This window comes from Orycteropus afer, unplaced genomic scaffold (assembly GCF_000298275.1).
Source record: "Orycteropus afer afer isolate SDZICR_OR568_19922 unplaced genomic scaffold, OryAfe1.0 scaffold00049, whole genome shotgun sequence".
Taxonomy (NCBI): Eukaryota; Metazoa; Chordata; class Mammalia; order Tubulidentata; family Orycteropodidae; genus Orycteropus; species Orycteropus afer.
The window spans coordinates 12,068,100-12,087,464 of NW_006921636.1; the positions used below are offsets into that span (position 1 = coordinate 12,068,100).

The 19,365-nt window shown below is 40.3% G+C and overlaps 1 protein-coding gene across 1 annotated transcript in view; it reads right to left on the reverse strand.

Annotated features, from left to right (window-relative positions):
- The window catches only part of STK4 (serine/threonine kinase 4), a 109,736-nt gene that overhangs the window by 77,950 nt on the left and 12,421 nt on the right, over positions 1–19,365 (reverse strand). Inside the window, exons 4-6 of the mRNA XM_007938393.2 lie at positions 17,464–17,578; positions 11,763–11,927; positions 569–736 (exon numbers count right to left, since the gene is read on the reverse strand). Coding sequence (XP_007936584.1) covers positions 569–736; positions 11,763–11,927; positions 17,464–17,578 — 448 coding nt within the window. The remainder of the gene's footprint in view (positions 1–568; positions 737–11,762; positions 11,928–17,463; positions 17,579–19,365) is intronic.

A 19,365-nucleotide genomic window follows, 5' to 3' on the forward strand; every position in this document is an offset into this window, starting at 1 on the left:
GAGGAGTGGCTGGTGGGTTTGAACCGCCAGCCTTCTGGTTAGCAGTCAAGTGCCTTAGGCACTACGCTACCAGAGCTCCATCCTCTTAATACTAATACAGGTAAAATGTTAGAGACCACCCTATAATAAATGACAACTGATAGGTGACACAAAAGGTAATCAAGGAGACTGGTAAAGCAGAAAGCCCACGCCCTGTACAAAGGAGACAAGCACTACTCAGCTCCAATAATGCTGTCAGGTAAAAATGCAGGACCCTAAAATACTTTCTAAAATATCACACAGGTAAATGAAGCATTTCTATATTCATGTCCTGCCAGAGGGCTAGCAACACACAACCTTGGCAACGGAGCAGGCTGAATCTCAAGCATGGGTTTTAGATGTATTTCAAATAGAAGGCAGTTCCACAACTACAGTTAGCAGAAACATATAATCAGAGTCTAGAGTAAACACTTATCACCTACATACAATGATTTCATTTATTGTTCAGTCTCAAAGCAAGTAAGCCACTTAACTAACTTTCTAATGACGACCAGTAACTAACCACCCCACTGACTGTCCATTTCCTCACCCTCATTGGGTGGATATCGGCATATGGAGGCTTTCCTTCAGCCATTTCTATGGCAGTTATTCCCAGTGACCAGATGTCTGCCACACAGTTATACCCAATTTCCTGAATCACTTCTGGAGCCATCCAAAATGGTGTTCCTATCACCGTATTTCTCTTGGCCATGGTATCCTAAAATAGAAAGAACAGCAAGCATTAAAACTATTGAGAAAAAGAAAGATGCTTCCAATAGTAAGAAATGCCTTATATTTGAAATACATTTAAAACGCATACTCAAGACGTGATCAAGTAAGACACAAAAGAAATTCAAACGACCATGAAATATATACAAAGATTATCAATCAATTTTCAAAACACAAACTTAAACAAGATACAGGCAATCCCCAGGTTATGAATGTCTGACTTAATAACAATTTACCTGTAGTTATGAACCAATTTCCCTAAAGCCTATTGTATTAAAAATTCAATGTATATACAGTGGTTCACAACAAATGGGCACTATTTTGGAACACACATGAAAACATTATCGTTATTACTGTAGTATTATGCTGAAGATGTTTTAGTGTATCTGGAAGTATTTCTTTAATTTTTTTTAATGCATAAAAAGATATACTATATACTAAGACAAACATTTGACTGATGTTAGATATGAACCATATCTAACTGCTCTGATTCATGTACAAATCTGACTTAAAAACAGACTTAGGAAAAGAACTTATTTGTAATCCAGGGACTGGCTGTAACACCCTTCAAGTTAAAGAAAAATTAAAAGATTAATAATAACTATTGCTGGTGAAAAACAGGCACTCTAATATGATGTTACTGGAGTATAAAATGATACAACTTTCTGGTAGGCAATTCGGCAGTATTTATTAAAGTCTTAAATGTCCCTAACTTTGACCCAAATCTATTTCTAAAAATTTATCCTGTGTACAAATGCCTAAAGATATACACACAAAGGCTGTAGAAAAGTTTACAATAGGAGGGAAAAAGGAAAAATGAGACAATCCAAAAGACCATTAAAAGGGGGTAAGTTAAATATAATAAATAGCCATAAAATAAAAAAGGATATACAAGAAAAGAGATATAGATGTGATGGCATAAAATATATAAAATATATCGTGAAGCAAAAAATCAATATAAAAAATTGGGTTTAATATAAACAAAAACCTGTTTAGGACATACAATAATATCAATATGGTCATGATGATAAACACAACCACCAGTTAAGTGTTGTTATATGCACAGCAAAAAAATCTGGAGTGATATACATGACACTGTTAACAATAGCACTGCCAACAAAAGGCACAATCACTAAGGACTTCCACTTGGCATTCTGCTCACTTCTGAACCACTCTCCTGGTTTGCCTGTGCACGTTTCCCACGTGCAACCAGAAAGGGAAGAAAGTCAGGAGAGGGACGGCTATGTAACACGTCTCGGTCTGGGGCTTAAAGAAGAGTGTCTGGGTATGGTGCACTTGGCAAACCAATGCTTGCACACCTGCCCCTAAGGGCTTGGCCTAATAAAAGAGAACCTTCCTACAGTTCTTCTGCTTTAGGAAAAGAAGAATTTAAAACAGAACTAAAACTGCAGTCGGACTTGTTACCATCACCCCATGTTCCTTCTCAAATGCCTGTAGCTCAAGTTGGGTGATGCCAGGGAAGAGCAAAGAATGGGCAATATTTTTCAATCAATCTCACTGTCAGGCCTATGTAATTAACACAGGAACTAACATACTGTTTAGTCATTTCCTTAGCTCTGAAACTTCAAATTGCTGGGGTGTTTTCAAATGATAGTACTCAAAGCTGTTTCCACAGGATTAATTCAATTAGGAATTGGTACTGTGGTTAACCAGAAATTTTTTGAAAATTAATAAGAGTAATGAGGGATCAAGCAATAATGCATGCATGTACAGGTGTGTCTGCAGGCATGTGTATACACACATTTGTGCACGCTGCATATACATCCATATATATAACAAAACCCATGGGGGCACAGTTTCAGGGGCTTCCCAGATATATCCAAGCACCTCACAGGGTGGGTTTACTGCGTTAAAAGACTCAGGACCACCTTCTTGGGGGATAGCTTAGTCAGTTGGCATAACACAGTTCATAAAGATAATGTTCTACATCCCAGTTTAGTGACTAGTGTTTCAGGTCTTAAAAGCTTGTGAGCAGCCATCTAAGATACAAAAGCTCAGAGAAGAAACAAGGCCATAGAACAGCCCACACAAACTATGGCTTCTTCTAACCTGACACCAGAGAACAACTAGATGGTACCCAGTTACCATAACTGACCATTCTGACCAGGGACACAATAGAAGGTCCCAGCTAAGATGGGAGAAAAATATAGATCAAATTCAAATTTCTGGAAAAAAGAAAGCCAGACTTACTGGTCTGATAGACTGTGGAGGAACCCACCTCCTCGAGACTTATCATCCTAAGATACCTTTTGAACTGAGAACAGAAGCTATTTCTCGAGGTCACCTCTCAGACAAATAATAGATTGGCGTATAAAATAAACAGCATCACTCATGAGGAATGTGCTGCTCCCTTAACCAATCAACAGAGACCAAGGGGTCAACATTACCCAAAAACAAAGATGAGAAGCCAAGGACTGGAAGGAGAGCTAGATCAATGGAAACAGAACAAACAGAACGGAAAAAGTGGTATCCCTCACTTTTCAAAAGTTTGCTTTATGCCATTTCATTTTTACAAAAGACCTACATTACTACCTGTTTTTGGAAACCACTAACCGAAAGAAAATCAAAGAGCTTTTATGAGAAAACGTAAAAAGTAAAACGAGCATTCAGCGTTTGTTTTGCAGAGAGCCCTTAACGAGGCAGCGCTTGCTCACCCAAGCAGCGAAAGTGCCATCACCAAGCTCCTCCCCCAGGAAATACACTCAGCATCTCAGCATCAAGCCGTCATACCTTCGAACTGGGGCTGTGAACATGTTATGTGAGAGTTCAGGTTTTTTGTGTTACTTGGTATAATTAGGTAGTTATTTTTGAAGTCTGGGAATGCTCAAAAATTTTTCTCATATAAACTCACTGCCGTCAAGTGGATTCGTCAAGTGGATTTGGACTCATAGAGACCCCTCCTTAGGTTTCCAAGGTGGTACAGCATAGTGCCTAAGGCATTTGACTGCTAACCAGAAGGCTGCCGGTTCAAACCACCAGCCACTCCTTGGAAGGAAGGCTGGGTAATCTACTTCCATAGAGATACTGCCTAGGCAACCAAAGGAGGGGTTGCTATGAGTTGGGCCCGACTCGACGGCACATAACAACAACAACAGCTGCTCTGTGGGAGAAAGAGGTACAATATGCTTCTGTTAACCTTAGAAACCCTATGGGGCAGCTTGACTCTGTCCTCTAGGGTTGCTGTGAACTAGAATTGACTCAACAGAAATGGGTTTAGCTTCGTTTTGATTATGGAGCAATGTTCTCAGCTGCTCATCTAAAGGTCAGCAGTTTGAACCCATCCTAAAGAGAAAGTACTGGCTGTCTGCTCCCACAGAGATTACAGCCTAAGAAACCCTATCGGGCAGTTCTACTGTCACATGGGGTTCTTATGAGTCAAAATCGACTGGTTAGCACTCAATGATGACAACAGCCTTTTATTAAACATCTCCTATGTGTCATGAGGGAGCTCTGGTAGCGAAGGGACTTGACGGCTAACCAGGAGGCTGGCAGTCAAACCCAATAGCCACTCCTCGGAAGGAAGGTTTACTTCCGTAGTGATACTGCCTCGGCAACCCAAGGAGGGGTTGCTATGCGTTGGGTCCGACTCGACGGCACATAACAACAGCAACAACAACACTTTATGGAAGTAGATTGCCCAGTCTTCCTTCTGAGGAGCAGTGGCTGATGGGTTTGACCCGCCAGCCTTCTGGTTAGCAGTCAAATGCCTTAGGCACTATGCCACCAGAGTTCCTGAATGAATGGTAATTTCTTCTTGGTTTTTTGGCCTATAAAAGGTTTCACAGAAACACTCTACTGTCAATGGGGGAAACCTGTACAGAAAAACGCTGACACTTTATGAAAACTGAAAACTGTAACCAACAGCACAGAACAATTTGGACAAAAATTGTTACATGGGAGCCTAATTTGTTATGTAAACTTCCACCTAAAACACAACCTTAAAAAAAAAAGAAAAAGAATCAATAAGTGAACACTGTATTTCTAAGACAGAGAGGGAGCAGGATGTTCTTATCCAGCACGTCAATCAACAGGAAGGCCTTCATCACCCACCATTAAAAAAAAAAAGAAAATGAAAGTAGATAATTCTGTTTTGCGAAAAGCATTTGTGGTAGTATTTTTTCATTTGTATTATATTTCCCAAAATTAGTTTGATACAAAGAGGATTGTTATGCTTGTATTCTTATTGAAATATTTAATAAACTTTGTTTTCGTATTAACCTTTTATTGTTACTTCTATAAATTATTCTTAACGTGACTTGAAAAAAGTCCACAGAAGCCTAAATCAATAAATAAAAAGAGTATTAAAGTGATACTAACCCAACTAGACCTGTATTGCAAAGCAGTATCCACATAGTAGCACAGCAATGGAAAACAGGCCAGAAACACATTACAGCATGTTTGAGATTTGAAGACATGATTATGATCGACAAGCAGAGGATGGAATATGCAAAAAAAAAGCCAAACAAACACAAGGTACTGGGTATCTGGCGAGTCATTTGCACAGCTCTGTATTTAAATCCCTCCTACCTCGTATTTCACCAAAATCAGTTCAAATAGATTAAGATTTTTAACATAAAGAACTAAAACCAAACAAGTACTAGAAGAAAGTGTAGATAAAGTTATATGATGATTTCAGAATAGCAAACGGCTTTTTTAAGCATGACCTCTAAGGCAGAAACCATACAATGAAAGATCTGTCTGTAGAAAATTGGAAAACTTCTATATTAAAAAATAAATCAGAATAAAAGACAAATAGCAAACTAGGAAAAGCGGTTTCAACAGCATATGATGAAGGATTAATGCCTTTGATATTATCATTTGTTTTTTTACCTTGGTTTATCTTTTTTAAAAAAAGGTTGTTTTTTTTTTAAGTTCAACATTTGGTTAGAGTAATTGGCAAATAAGATGAAATTAATTTATAAAAGAAGGATTACAAGTGGCCAAAAATCAAATATTAAAAATTTAATTGCTTTGAAGATGTTAAGAAAGGTACATTTGATTGCCCAGCCAGAACTGGCAAATACTGAGGAAAACAGACATATTTATATACCGTAGATGGGAGCATAAACCCCTCCCTTCTAAAAGCAATCTAGCACTATACATTGAAAGACTTAAAATTTCACACACAAAATTCTTGACCTGGATCTCAATGTTTAGAAATTACCCTAAGGAAATACTCAAGGAAGTGTCCAAACATTTAGGTGCAAGAAATTTATCTCAAAATTTATGCCTGTGATAGCAGAAAAATAAGCAACCTAAATGCGAATTTAATGTCCAGTTGTAGGGAATGAGTTAAATAAACTGAAGTCTTTGCATATAATGAAATACATGTGCTGCTGTGAGAAATAGTATTGTAGATTTTTGGTAAAAATGACAAACTGAACAAATACATATTGCTTTTGCTCCTCCCAAAACCCACAAAAAGTCTGTAACAGGATTTTTCTTAAAGAAATAAATCCATAAGCACAAAAAAGAAAAGGAGAAAAAAAAAAAAAAAAACCCCACAGCTACAAAATTTTGGACACCAAAATGACGGACTATGGAAACTGAATCCTGAATCAGCTGCTCAGAAAGTGCAGAAATAATCTGATTTTAACACCCACCCCTCCAAAAGGCTTAGAAACTAATGGCATCAGGTATCTCACAAAATGGGTGGAAAAAAAAAAAACAGTTGGCATATAGTTGGTTTTGCCTCATGGTGACCCCGTGAGCACTGTGCTCCGTAGGGTTGTCAATGGCGGACTTTCCAGAAGCAGAGCACGAGCCTTTCTTCAACAGTAGCTCTGCTATACTAACAAACTCACTGCTCCCAAGTCGATTCTGACTCACAGTGACCCCCACTGGGCTTCCAAGGCTAGAAATCTTTACGGAAGTAGATTACCCCATTTTCCTTCTGTGGAGCAGCTGGTGGGTTTGAACCGCTCCAAACCAAACCCATTGCCGTCAAATCGATTCTGACTCATATCGACTTCCATTGGGTTTCTGAGGCAGTTACGTAAGTAGATTGCCTCATTTTCCTTTCTGGGAGCGGCTGCTGGGTTTGAACCACCAGTCTTCTGGTTAGCAATCCAATGCTATAGGCACTAATACTTTAGTGAAGAAAACATCTTCCTTAGCAAAACACATACGTGTTCAGGTAGGAGGCAGGATACAAGATATATACAAAAATTAATTGTACATTAACAATAAAAACCCAAAAATAAAATTAAGAAAACAATTTCATTTGAAATGGCATTAAAAAGAACAATCTATGTAGGAATAAATTTAACCACTTAAGTGCTAGAACTGAGACTCACAAAAAATCTTTAAGAGAAATGAAAGAGGATCTAAATAAACGGGAGGACATCCTGTGTTCATGGACTGCAAAATTTAATATTATTAAGATGGCAATATTTTCCAAATTGATTTAAGATCCAACACAATCCCTATCAAAATCCCCCAACAGTCTTTTGCAGAAACTGACAAGCTGTTTTTAAAATTGTTATGGAACTGAAAGAGACCCAGAATAGAACAACCATGAAAAGGAAAAAGTTGAAAATTCACACTTCCTTATTTCAAAATTTAGTACAAAGCTACAGTAATGAAAACTCAGTGCTGCCGAGTTGGCTCTGACTCATAGCAACACTATGCACAACAGAACCAAACACTGCCCAAGCCTGCACCGTCCTCACAACTGTTGCGGTGTTTGATCCCACTGTTGCAGCCACTATGTCAATCCATCTCATTGAGGGTCTTCCTTTTTTTCTCTAACCCTCTACTTTACCAAACATAACATCCTTCTCCAGAGACTGGTCCTTCCTCATGAGATATCCAAAGTGAGTGAGACAAAGTCTGGCCATCCTTACTTACAAGGAGCATTCTGGTTGTATTTCTTCCAAAACACATGTGTTTGTTCTTCTGGCAGTCCATGATATATTCAATATTCTTCACCGACACTGTAATTCAAACGCATCAATTCTGGTGGCTCAGTGACTAAACAATCAGTTGCTAACTGAAAGGTTGGCGGTTTGGATTCACCAGTTACTCCACAGTACAAAGATGAGGCAGTCTGCTTCCGTAAAGATTACAGCCTTGGAAACCCTATCTGTTGTTGTTGTTGTTGTTGTTAGGTGCTGTAGAGTCATCTTCCACTTATAGCAACCCTATGCACAGCAGAATGAAACACCGCCTGGTCCCACGCCAGCTCTGCAATCCCTGCTATACCTGAGCCCATTACTGCAGCCACTGTGTCAATCCATCTTCATTGAAGGCCTTCCCCTCTTCTGTCGACCCTCCACCTGAACAAGCATGACATCCTTCTCCAGGGAATGGTCCCTTCTGACAACATGACCAAAGTAGGTGAGACAAAGTCTGGCCATTCTCGCTTCCAAGGAGCATTCTGGCTGCACTTCCTCCAGGACAGATTTGTAAATTCTTTTAGCAGCCCATGGTATTTTCCGCATTTTTCGCCAACACCACAAGTCAAAAACATCAATTCTTCGGTCTTCCTTATTCATTGTCCAGCTTTCACATGCATATGAGGCGACTGAAAATATCACGGCTTGTGTCAGGTGTGCCCTAGTCCTCAAGGAGACATCTTTGCTCTTCAGCACTTGAAAGAGGTCTTTTGCAGTGACTTGCCCAGAGCTATACCTCGTCTGATGTTCTGACTGCTGCTTCCATTGACATTGACTGTAGAACCAAGCAGTGTGAAGTCTTTGACAACCCCTATCTTTTCTCCATTTATTGTGATGCGGCTCATAGGTCCAGTTGCAAAGATTTTTGTTTTCTTTATATTGAGATGTAACCCATACTGCAGAATGTAGTCTTCAATCTTCATCAGTAAGTGCTTCAAGTCATCCTCATTTTCAGCAAGCAAAGTTGTGTTGTCCGCATATCGCAGGTTATTAATGATTCTTCCTTGAACCTTGATGCCACATTCTTCTTCATATAGTCCAGCTTCTCAGATTATTTGCTCAGCATATAGACTGAGTAAGTATGATGAAAGGAAACAACCACGACACACTCCCTTCTTGACTCTAAACCATGCAGTGTCTCCTTGTTCTGTTCTAACAACAGTCTCCTGGTCTATGTACAGGTTCCTCAATGAGTACAATTAAGTGCTCTGGAATTCCCATTCTTCTCAATGTTATGACCCACACAATTGAATGCTTTTGCATAGTCAATAAAACACAAGTAAACATCTTTCTGGTATTCTTTGCTTTGAGCTAAGATCCATTTGACATCAGCAATGAATTCCCTGTTCCACGTCCTCTTCTGAATCCAGCTTGCACCTCTGGAAGTTCTCTATCAATACACTGCTGCAACCGTTTTTGAATTATCTTCAGTAAGATCTTACTTATGTTCAATATTAATGACATTGTTCGATAATTTCCACAATCCATGGGATCACCTTTCTTTGAAATGGGTAAAAATATGAATCTCTTTCAGTCAGTTGGCCAGGCAGCTGTCTTCCAAATCTCTTGGCATAACTGAGTGAGTGCCTCCAGTGGGGCAACTGTTTGTTGAAACATCTCAGTGGGTATTCCATCAATTCCCCTGGAGCCTTGCTCTTCGGCAATTGCTTCAGTGCAGCTTTGACTTCTTTCTTCAATATCATTGGTTCTTGATCGTATGTCACCTCCTGAAATGGATGAAGATCTACCAGTTCTTTTTGGTACAGTGACTCTGTGTATTCTTTCCATCTTCTTTTGATGCTCTCTATATCATTCAATATTTTACCCAGAGAATCTTTCAATATTGCAACTCAACGCTTAAATTCTTTCCTCAGTTCTTTCAGCTTGAGAAATGCTGAGCATGTTCTTCCCTTTTGGTTTTCTAACTCCAGGTCTTCGCACATTTCATCATAGTAATTGGCTTTGTCTGCTCAAGCTGCTCTTTGAAATCTTCTGTTCAGCTTTTATCTTGTCAGTTCTCCCATTTGTTTTGGCTACTCTCCGCTCAAGGGTAAGCTTCATAGTCTCTTCTGTCATCCATTTTGGTCTTTTCTTTTTTCTTGTCTTTTTAATGACCTCTTGCTTTCTTCATGGATGATGTTATTCATATCACCCCAAAATTCTTCTGGTTTTCAATCAATGGTGTTCAATGCATCAAACCTATTCTTTAGATGGTCTCTAAATTCAGGACAGATATATTCAAGGTCATGTTTTGGCTCTCATGGACTTGTTTTAATTGTCTTCAACTTCAAGTTTAATTTGCATATGAGCAGTTGATGGTCTGTTCCACAATCAGCTCCTGGCCTTGTTTTAGCTGAAGACATTGAGCTTTTCCATCGCCTCTTACCACAAATGTAGTCAATCTGATTCCTGTGTATTCAACCTGGCGAAGTCCACGTGTATAGCCACTGTTTGTGTTGCTGAAAAAGGTATTTGTGATGTGTAAGTCATTGTTGTTGTTGTTGTTACGTGCCGTCAAGTCAAACCCGACTCATAGCGACCCCTCCTTGGGTTTCCGAAGCAGTATCACTACGGAAGTAGATTGCCCCATCTTCCTTCCGAGGAGTGGCTGGGGGGTTTGAACCACCAGCCCTCTGGTTAGCAGTCAAGTGTCTTAGCCACTATGCTACCAGAGCTCCATTGGTCTTGCAAAATTCTATCATGCGAGTTCCAGCACTATTTCTGTCACCAAGGCCAAATTTTCCAACTACCAGTGATTCTTCCTTGTTTCCAACTTTGGCATCCCAGTCACCAGTGAAAATTAACACATCTTGATTGCACATTTGGTCAGTTTTAGACTGCAAAAGTTGATAAAAATCTTCAATTTCCTCATCTTTGGCTTTGGTGGCTGCTGCATAAATTTGAATAATAGTCATAGTAACTAGTCTTCTTTGTAGACATATGGATATTATCCTATCACTGACACTGTACTTCAGGACAGATCTTGAAACATCCTTTGTGATGATGAATGCCACGCCATTCCTCTTCAAATTGTCATTCCTGGCATAGTAGATCATATGGTTGTCTGATTCAAAATGGCCAAAACCAGTCCACTTCAGCTCACTAACGCCTAGGATATCAATCTTTATGTGTTCCATTTCATTTTTGACAACTTCTAATTTCCCTAGATTCATACTTCGTACCTTCCATGTTCCGATTATTAAAAGAAAACCTGTGGGGCAATTCTACTTTGTCCTATAGCATCACTATGAGTTGGAATTGACTTGTCAGCAGTGATACATGTATATGTATGTACATAAATATATACCTATATATATGTTCTGCCATCCAAGAAAACAACTTGATATGATTTCTTGCAAATTTTACTGCATAATTATCCCAAACTTCTTTTTATATTTTCACATATATTCATGTATTTTACAAAATCAGATTAATTCTAGAGGTCCTAAGAGAAGGAGCTCTGGTGCCATAGTGCCTAAGGCATGTGAACGCTAATCAGAAGGCTGGTGGTTCAAACCCACCAGCCATTCCTCGGAAGGAAGATTGGGCAATCTACTTCCATAGTGATACCTCCTCAGAAACCCAAGGAGGGGTCACAATGAGTCAGATCCAACTCAAGGGCAATGAGTTTGGTTTTTTCGGTTGTCTGAGAGGTGTTGCACTGCCAGCCCTTAGTGAGATGGTAGGAAAATTAAGAAGCTGATGTTCTGGAAGCAAGTAAGGAGAGTGTTTCCAGTAAAGTAACTTTCAAGTACTGTCTAGAGGTTGAATAGAATGATTTTATATCAAATTCAAGAAAAGGAGTACAAATGTAATTTTTTTTTTCTTTTTTAATGTATTGATGTAGCTCTAAAGAATTTAAACTTCTACCCTATCATTTCTTAAGTTTTTATTTTCATTAGAATACACATGCATGTAGTCAACTATGTGACCTGAACCCCTGGAAAGGACCTAAAGTAACCTACTAGCTCTTTTATAACCTGTTGGTAGAGTCCACAGTTTTTTATTGACATGATTAAGTCAAATATTTTACTTAAAAAATAAAGTAATTGACTTCAAGACAAACTGAGAAGCGGTATTAGTAACATTTTTACTTACTGTAAGTTGACCTGCTACCCCAAAATCTGCAAGTTTTGCATGTCCTTCTGTATTTAGCAAAATATTTCCTGCCTTGATATCTCGGTGTATTTTTCTCATAAAATGAAGGTATTCTAGTCCCTTAAGCGTTGACTGTAAGATTGTAGCTATTTCATCTTCTGTTAACTGAAAAAAAGAACGAGACGACCAAATTCTATCAGTTATATCAGTACATGAGAAAAAGAAAAACAATTAGATTCAAACAACTTTACTCAAATATAAGCCCAGCATCTTATTCACCGTGAGAACAATACATGGCAGGCATGCTCGTAATGCACCAATATGCTGACCACTCCCTCAGCTCATTTCCAGCGCACATCTCTCCTCATGCGTCAGATTCATAAACCTGCCCACTCAGCATCTACCTTAATCTCTAACAAGCATCATAAATGTAACACGTCAGTATCAAATTTACTTTCTACTGGCACCTACCTACCTTTTCCCTTGCCACCCATCTGTCTGTGGTGCACTGAATTACTTAGTATGGCTCTTCTAGTCATGGTCTTTGGGACACCTACCAGATGAATGGGTTTCTTGTTGTTGTTGTGCACCGTCGAGTCGGACCCAACTCATAGTGACCCCTCCTTGGGTTTCCGAGGCAGTATCACTATGGAAGTAGACTGCCCTATCTTCCTTCCGAGGAATGGCTGGTGGGTTTGAACTGCCAGCCTTTTGGTTAGCAGTCAAGTGCCTTAGGCACTATGCTACCAGAGCTCCCGATGATTGGGTAGAACTTTGCAAACATAAGGTGCTTGTGACCCACCAAAAGGGATTGGATAGCTTGTTAGTAATGATAATAAGGTATATGGCATCCTTGCGGGGATGGGAACCATGGAAAAAAAGGTGTCTGGAGCCCTAATGTGGGGATTAGTCAGTTTTGACATTCTGCTAGGCTTACAATAAACCCTCCTAGAGGCCCAAAGGAGCTCTGGTGGCATAGTGCCTAAGGGATTTATTTGACTGCTAACCAGAAGGCTGGTGGGTTTGAACTCCTCGGAAGGAAGACTGAGCAATCTACTTCCGCAGTGATACTGCCTCGGAAACCCAAAGAGGAGTTGCTATGAGTCAGATCTGACTCAACAGCAGTGAGTTTGGTTTTAGTTTTAGAGGCCCAAAGGTGGAATCTTACTGCCCCCAAGAGAAGAGCTGGAGGTAGAGTGCAGTGCGTACTTGGGCCTGAGGACCTCCATGGCAGAGAGATAGAGACAGTGGAACCATGAGGCTTGCTGGTGGAGTGAAGTGCACCTAGGTGTACCTATTGGCAGAGCTAAAAGAGTTTTGTAACACCTGCCCAAGCAGGGCAGAGGCCAAGTCAAGAGATGGAGCACGGAAGAGAGGGAGGTACCTTTGCGCATGGCTGAGGGGAGGCTGTCCTGATTGAAGAACTACATCCTGAGCAAGTTCCTGAACCTGAACCATAATGTGTTATATCCCTAATAAACCACATAATCATGAGTATTGTCCATGAGTTCTGTGTGGCCACTGCAATGAATTACTGAACCCAGCAGAGAAGTAGTAAGTGCTGTGGGAGGGATGGTTAGTGTCAGAGTTAGTAAGAAGGCTGGAGGATGGCAGCATGTCTGGCCCACAGGAATAAGTCTTGGTGCTTCTGGTGATTCTGTTCCCTCCTGATGATGTTGGAGGAGATCAGAGCATACTACCCCCACACACTTTTGCCCCATCCCTGTTTACTCTTCCCATAGTCTTCCCTCTCTATAACAGGCAATGTCATTCAGTTGTTCTGGCCAAAAGCCTGAGATCATCCTCGACTCTTATCTTAAAATATACGCAGATATATGTGCTCTGTAATCACCTGATCCAATCCAACCTGACTTAATTATTCTAATAATTTCCTAACTAGTGACCTTGCCCCACCCGCAGCCACAAGGAATGTTTTAAAACATGAGCCAGATCTGTTTAACACTATCCAATGACTTCCTAAGTCACTCAAAATAAAAGCCAGCCATCACCAAGGCCTAAAAGAGCATACATGAGCTTCACAGAAAGAAAGCCCTGTGACTAGAGAAATAGAGAGAAGGGGGAAACTGAGAAGAGATGATGTTTCAGGCAAGTAAGGCCAGATTATGTTTGGTATTGTCAGCCATGAACAACGGTCTGGCTACCTCTCTGACTTGCTTTCCTACCACTTTCCACATCGTTCATTCTGTTCCAGCCATGCTGGCGTCTCTGCTGTTTCTCAAATACTCCAAGCACATTCCCACCTTTTCGCCTGCTTTTCTTTCTTCATCCAGATATCTGTACAACTTGCTCCTGTACTTCATTTCTCTGCCCAAATGTTACCACATAAAAAAAAAATTAGAGAAGACTTTCCAGGCCCCCCTCCATTCCCAGATCATTTTCTATCTCCTTATCCTACCATATCTGTCATCTCAGCATCACCATCTGATATGTCATTGTACTTTAAACTACACTTTTTACAATAATATACAAGTATATTATATAATATACAAGTAGTACTTATACTACTTTTACTGCTCGGAATAAAATTCAAACTCATGATCATGGCCAACAATACCTAAAATAATCTGGCCCTACCTACCCATCTGTGGTAGTTAAGGTTGTGTGTCAACTTGGCTGGGCCTGGCTGAGTGGCTGGACAGCTGGTGGTAAGTTATGCCCCGTGATGAGACTGGCAATCAACTCCATGGTGGGACCTACCCCTACCAGAAACAGCTAAGTAGCTGCTTTAGAGATGTGATCTGCTTCCCGTATATAAGAAACAGCTTTGGGAATGGTCTCCAGCCTATGGCATGCTTGAACCCTGCATGCAGCTGTGTCGTTGTTCAACAGCCTACCATGCTCTGCCAATCCCAGGACTTTCAATGGACTTGAACCAATGGTCTGCTGTGTGGTTTGCTAACATTGGGCATGACCTTGGGCTTGTCAGCCTCAGCAGCTGTCTGTGTAAAGAAAAGCCTCTAGCTGCAGTGGACCACAAGCAGGAGGCAGAGGTGAAGCCAAGGTTGAGGGGCTTTTACTCAGCCCCTAGAGCCTGGCACTTTGAATTCAGACATAAAGCCTCCAAGCTGTGAGAGAATAAATTCGTATTTGGTAAGGCCACCCTATTTGTGGTATATTCCTATCAGAGCAGCACTAGGGAACCAAAGCACCGTCCAACCTTACCTCCTATCAGTTTCCCCTTCCGTATTCCCCTCTAACCACAGGGCCCTCTTTCTATCACTCAAAACATGCCAACCTCATCCAGCCTCAGGGTCTTGGCAATGGTTATTCCCCGACCTAAAATGATCTTTCCAAAGTCTTAGTGCCTTCTTATTACGCAGGTCTTACTTTAAATGTTACCACCTCTGCGTGACCTTCCCTAACCATCACTCTAAAGTGGCCCACCAGGTACTTTTACCACTTTATCTTCACTTCACCCTGATTCGTTTTCTTCATAGCATTACCATTACCTGGTACTCTTTTATGGTTATCATTAATTTGTTTTTTGTTGTCCTGTCAGAAAGTATGCTACCATGAGAGCAGGATAACTGTCTGTTTTAATTACTAGTGTATTCCCATGGCCTTGAACAGTACCCTGGAAAAATTTCCTGAATAAATTAATAAAGAGTTTAAGAAACTAAGTCCATGATTTTGAACACTTATTATAGCTCTCATATTAACAGCCGATAATGTTTCATAACCACATTATTCTTTGATTAATGATGAAGTTGATTTTCAGGCTTTCAGTATATAGAATATTGTTGTTAGTTGCTGTCAAGTCACTGCCAACTCATGGTGACCCCAATGCACCAAGGAGCATTGCTCCATAGGCTTTTGAAGGCTGTGACCTTTGGAAAGCAATCAGCAGCCTGTCTTCTGAAGCACCTCTGGGTAGGTTTGAACTGCCAACCTTGCAGCTAGAAGTTGAGACCTTAGCCTTTTGTACACCCAGGGACTACTGATATAAGATGCAGATGAAGCTAACCTGTGAACATGCTAGGGACGAGAAGATTTTCACATCCAAATTTAAACATTTAAAATTCATTATTGATTTTATAGTTAATTTTTCTCCCAGTAAGAAATAGGTAAGAACTTTAAAGAAAGGTTTATATATGGAAGGAAATTTTCTTTGTTGGTTACCAGGGATGGGAGGGGAGAGGAGGGAACACAGATAGGTAGAGACAAGTACTGATTTGGGGGAAGAGAAGGGCAATGTACCAAATGTCATCAACACAGCTGCAATGAGGAAGAGAAAGGCATAAAGAGGTACATGGGAGGCACAGACAACAAAGATGAACCTTTTTGCACATACAGTACTGCGTTGTCAGTGAAGGCAAACATGGGTATACAGGTGGATAGATGGGTGGATAGGCTGAACTATTAGCTATGTCTATGCAGGGAGGAGTGTGCCCAAAACCATGTATAGGGCTGGCAGACAATGTTTCTACAAGTGTATTTGTATGTTCTGTACAAATTCCCAGGTGTAATAGTAGAGCTGACAAAAGACAAGGTTGTAGTCACTTCTTGGTCACAGCCAGCTACCCAGAGGGAGTGAGTAGTTGGACCTGTGGGCTTGGGACCATAGTCGCGGGGACATCGAGCTCAACTGGCACAACATACTACACAAAACACTGTTCTACCTCCTACTTTGGCAAGTAGTGACTGGGATCTTAAAAGCTTGCAAGCAGCCATCTAAATGCAACAATGGGTTTCTCCTCATCCAGGCAAAGAAGAATGAAGAAAATCAAAGATGCACGGAAACAGTTAGTCCAAGCAACTGGTATACCATGTGATCTCAGCCTATATGACTATGAGACCAGAAGAACTAGATGGTGCGCCCAGCTACCAGTCAACCACTTGGAGGGGGATCTATGTAGGAGATCTTGGATAGAGAGGGAAAACAATGTGGAACAAAACTCAAAAATCATTTGGGGGGAAAGAAAAAAGGGACCAGGATTCCTGGTCTGATAGAGCCTGGTGGAACCACTGAGACTATGGCCCCTGACTGGCCTTTAGGTATGGAATTGAACCCACACCTGTGGCTTCCAACCAAACAAAAGACAGGCATATGAGGTGAACATTTACACTAGGTAGATACACTCCTTGGAGAGAACAATCATGGGAGAACAGAAGGGCTGTGTATGCACAGGGAGACAGCTCAGGGGGCAGGGGTGCATGGAGGGAGGGCATGCAGAGAAGAGGTAACTACAGGAAGGAAGTGGGAGGGGAGCTGTTGCATTGCGGGAAATTATAATCAATGTTATGAGACAAAGTATGTGTGAACTGCTGTATGGAAAGTGAATTTGCTCTGCAAACTTTCACCCAAATCACAATTAAAAGAAAAAAAGAAAGAAATAGAAACTTAAAGAGTGTAAACAATGTCACTGAATTACACAATAACAAGAATTTGTTGAAATGGTCTATCTTTTGCTGTGTTTATTTTCACATACTCAAAAAAAAGTATTTAAAAAAAAAGGGAAATAAGCAGATGTTTAAAAGGACTGGACTGGGTTGGTGTCAAAACTGCTACATCTAAGAGAGGTCAAAGAGCAGCAACAGGAGAAGACTCGAGGGAAGGGGGAAATGTGCCAGCCATCTCTCTAGATCGAGCAGGAGGGGAACGGACATGAATGAAAGGCCAGAGGAAAACAGAAGGCAGAAAAGGCCAGCTCAGCTGCGTTGTTCTACAAAGTAAACTTACCGTTTTGTTCCGCAATCGAATGATATCAGACACAGAGCCAGCCCCACAGTACTCCATAACAATCCACAGGTCTGTGTTCTTAAAATAGCTGCCGTAATACTTGACCACATGAGGGCTAGAGAGAGAGGCAGAATATCAATCAATGGAAGAGACCTCAAATACCTTCTGAATTCACATTACTAAATACATGAAAATTAATTTCTCAGCTCAAGAGAACAAATTCATGGATAAAACAGGCGCCTCCTGCTAAGAATGCAAACTGGCATAGCTTTTCTGGAGGACACTAAATAAGAAAATTCAAAAAATATGCAGGTCCTTGAAACCAACATTTCCAAGAAAATTTCTTTTTCTAAGAATTTTGGAAGTTCAGAAAGAAGTAATTATCATGGAAGTGTGGTTCATAAAAATGAAAATTAAGATACCATCTAAATATCTAATGTTACGGAGTGTGTTAAAGAAATAACAATATGTCCATATAATGAAATGCCATGAATCCATGAAAAACATTACAATAAATTTAACATGAGATGATATCCTTTTCACACACACAAAAAAAAAAAAGGTCAGAAAACAGCACAGCAAACCCCCAAAAAGAGCTAGGGAAGACACTCATACCAAGGAGTATTTAACCAAGACTGTTTCTGCAAAAGGGGATTATAAGTGATTTTATTTTCTTCTTTTCATTTATTTGGATTTTTTTTTTTTTCAAGATAACACTTGCGTTTTGTAGTAAGAAAAAAATTCACACTACAATCTATTGTAAAGAAAAATTAGTCAGGGTCAGACCTGGAAGTTTAGGTCTTAAACTTGCAGAGAGACACCAGACAAGAAATTTCAGAGGAAAGTCATGCCTCCCAGTAAGATGAGATCATCTGTGCTCTGAGAGGTGCTAGCTTTCTTTAACTGACTAGACTGCTATCAGATCAAAATACTGTTGCACAAAAACTGCAGATGCTGAAACTAAGTCAGCTTCTGTACTCTCAGAATCTCAAATGTGTCTTCATCCTTGGGAAGCATGCCAAGGACAAGGATAGCAGGGGGAAAAAAAAACTAAGAAAATAAATCTTGATGAAGAGATGGAAGAATGAGTCTCTTAAGGTATAGAGCACCATGCCTGTTCTCCCTTCCTAAGCTCTTGTATATTTACTGCCTCTATTAAAGGAGCTCTGATGGCATAGTGGGTAAGGCATCTGGCTGCTAAGCAGAAGGTCAGTGGTTCAAACCCACCAACTGCTCTGCAAGAGGAAAACAAGCCAGTAGTCTACTTACTTCTGTAAAGATTTATAGCTTTGAAAACACCACAGGGTAGTTCTACTCTGTCCTATAGGATCAAAGTCGGAATTGACTCAAAGGCAGAGAGTTTGGTTTTTTTGGTTTATTAGGCAATTAAGGAGCCCTGGTGGCACAGTGATTAAAGTGCGAGGCTGCTAACCAAAAGGTTGATGGTTAAAACCCACCAGCTGCTGTACAGGAGAAAGATTTGCAGTCCGCTTCTGTAAAGATTTACATCCTTGGAAACATATGAGGCAGTTCTACTCTGTCCTGTTGGGTTGCTGTGTGTCAGAATCAAATTGACGGAAGTGGGTTTGATTTTTGGGTTATCAAGCAATCACTGTTGATGCTCACTGTCAGAATCTGTTCCATACAGCCTTGTACTGTCTGTTACATTTTCCTGTACATATACATACACAGTCTCTCCAGTTAGACTATGAACTAGTAGAGGACAAAAGACCCTGACCCACATTATTTTTTATAGCCCTTACAGTGTTTAGCACAGAGTAGCCTCTTCATAACTATCTCTTATTTCACTAGAAAAATACGCATACCCTGTTTGGAACAGAACTGTCAAGTAATCAATCAAAAAGGCCAAAGTCTCAATGTGCCAATTGGAAATAAGCTTCT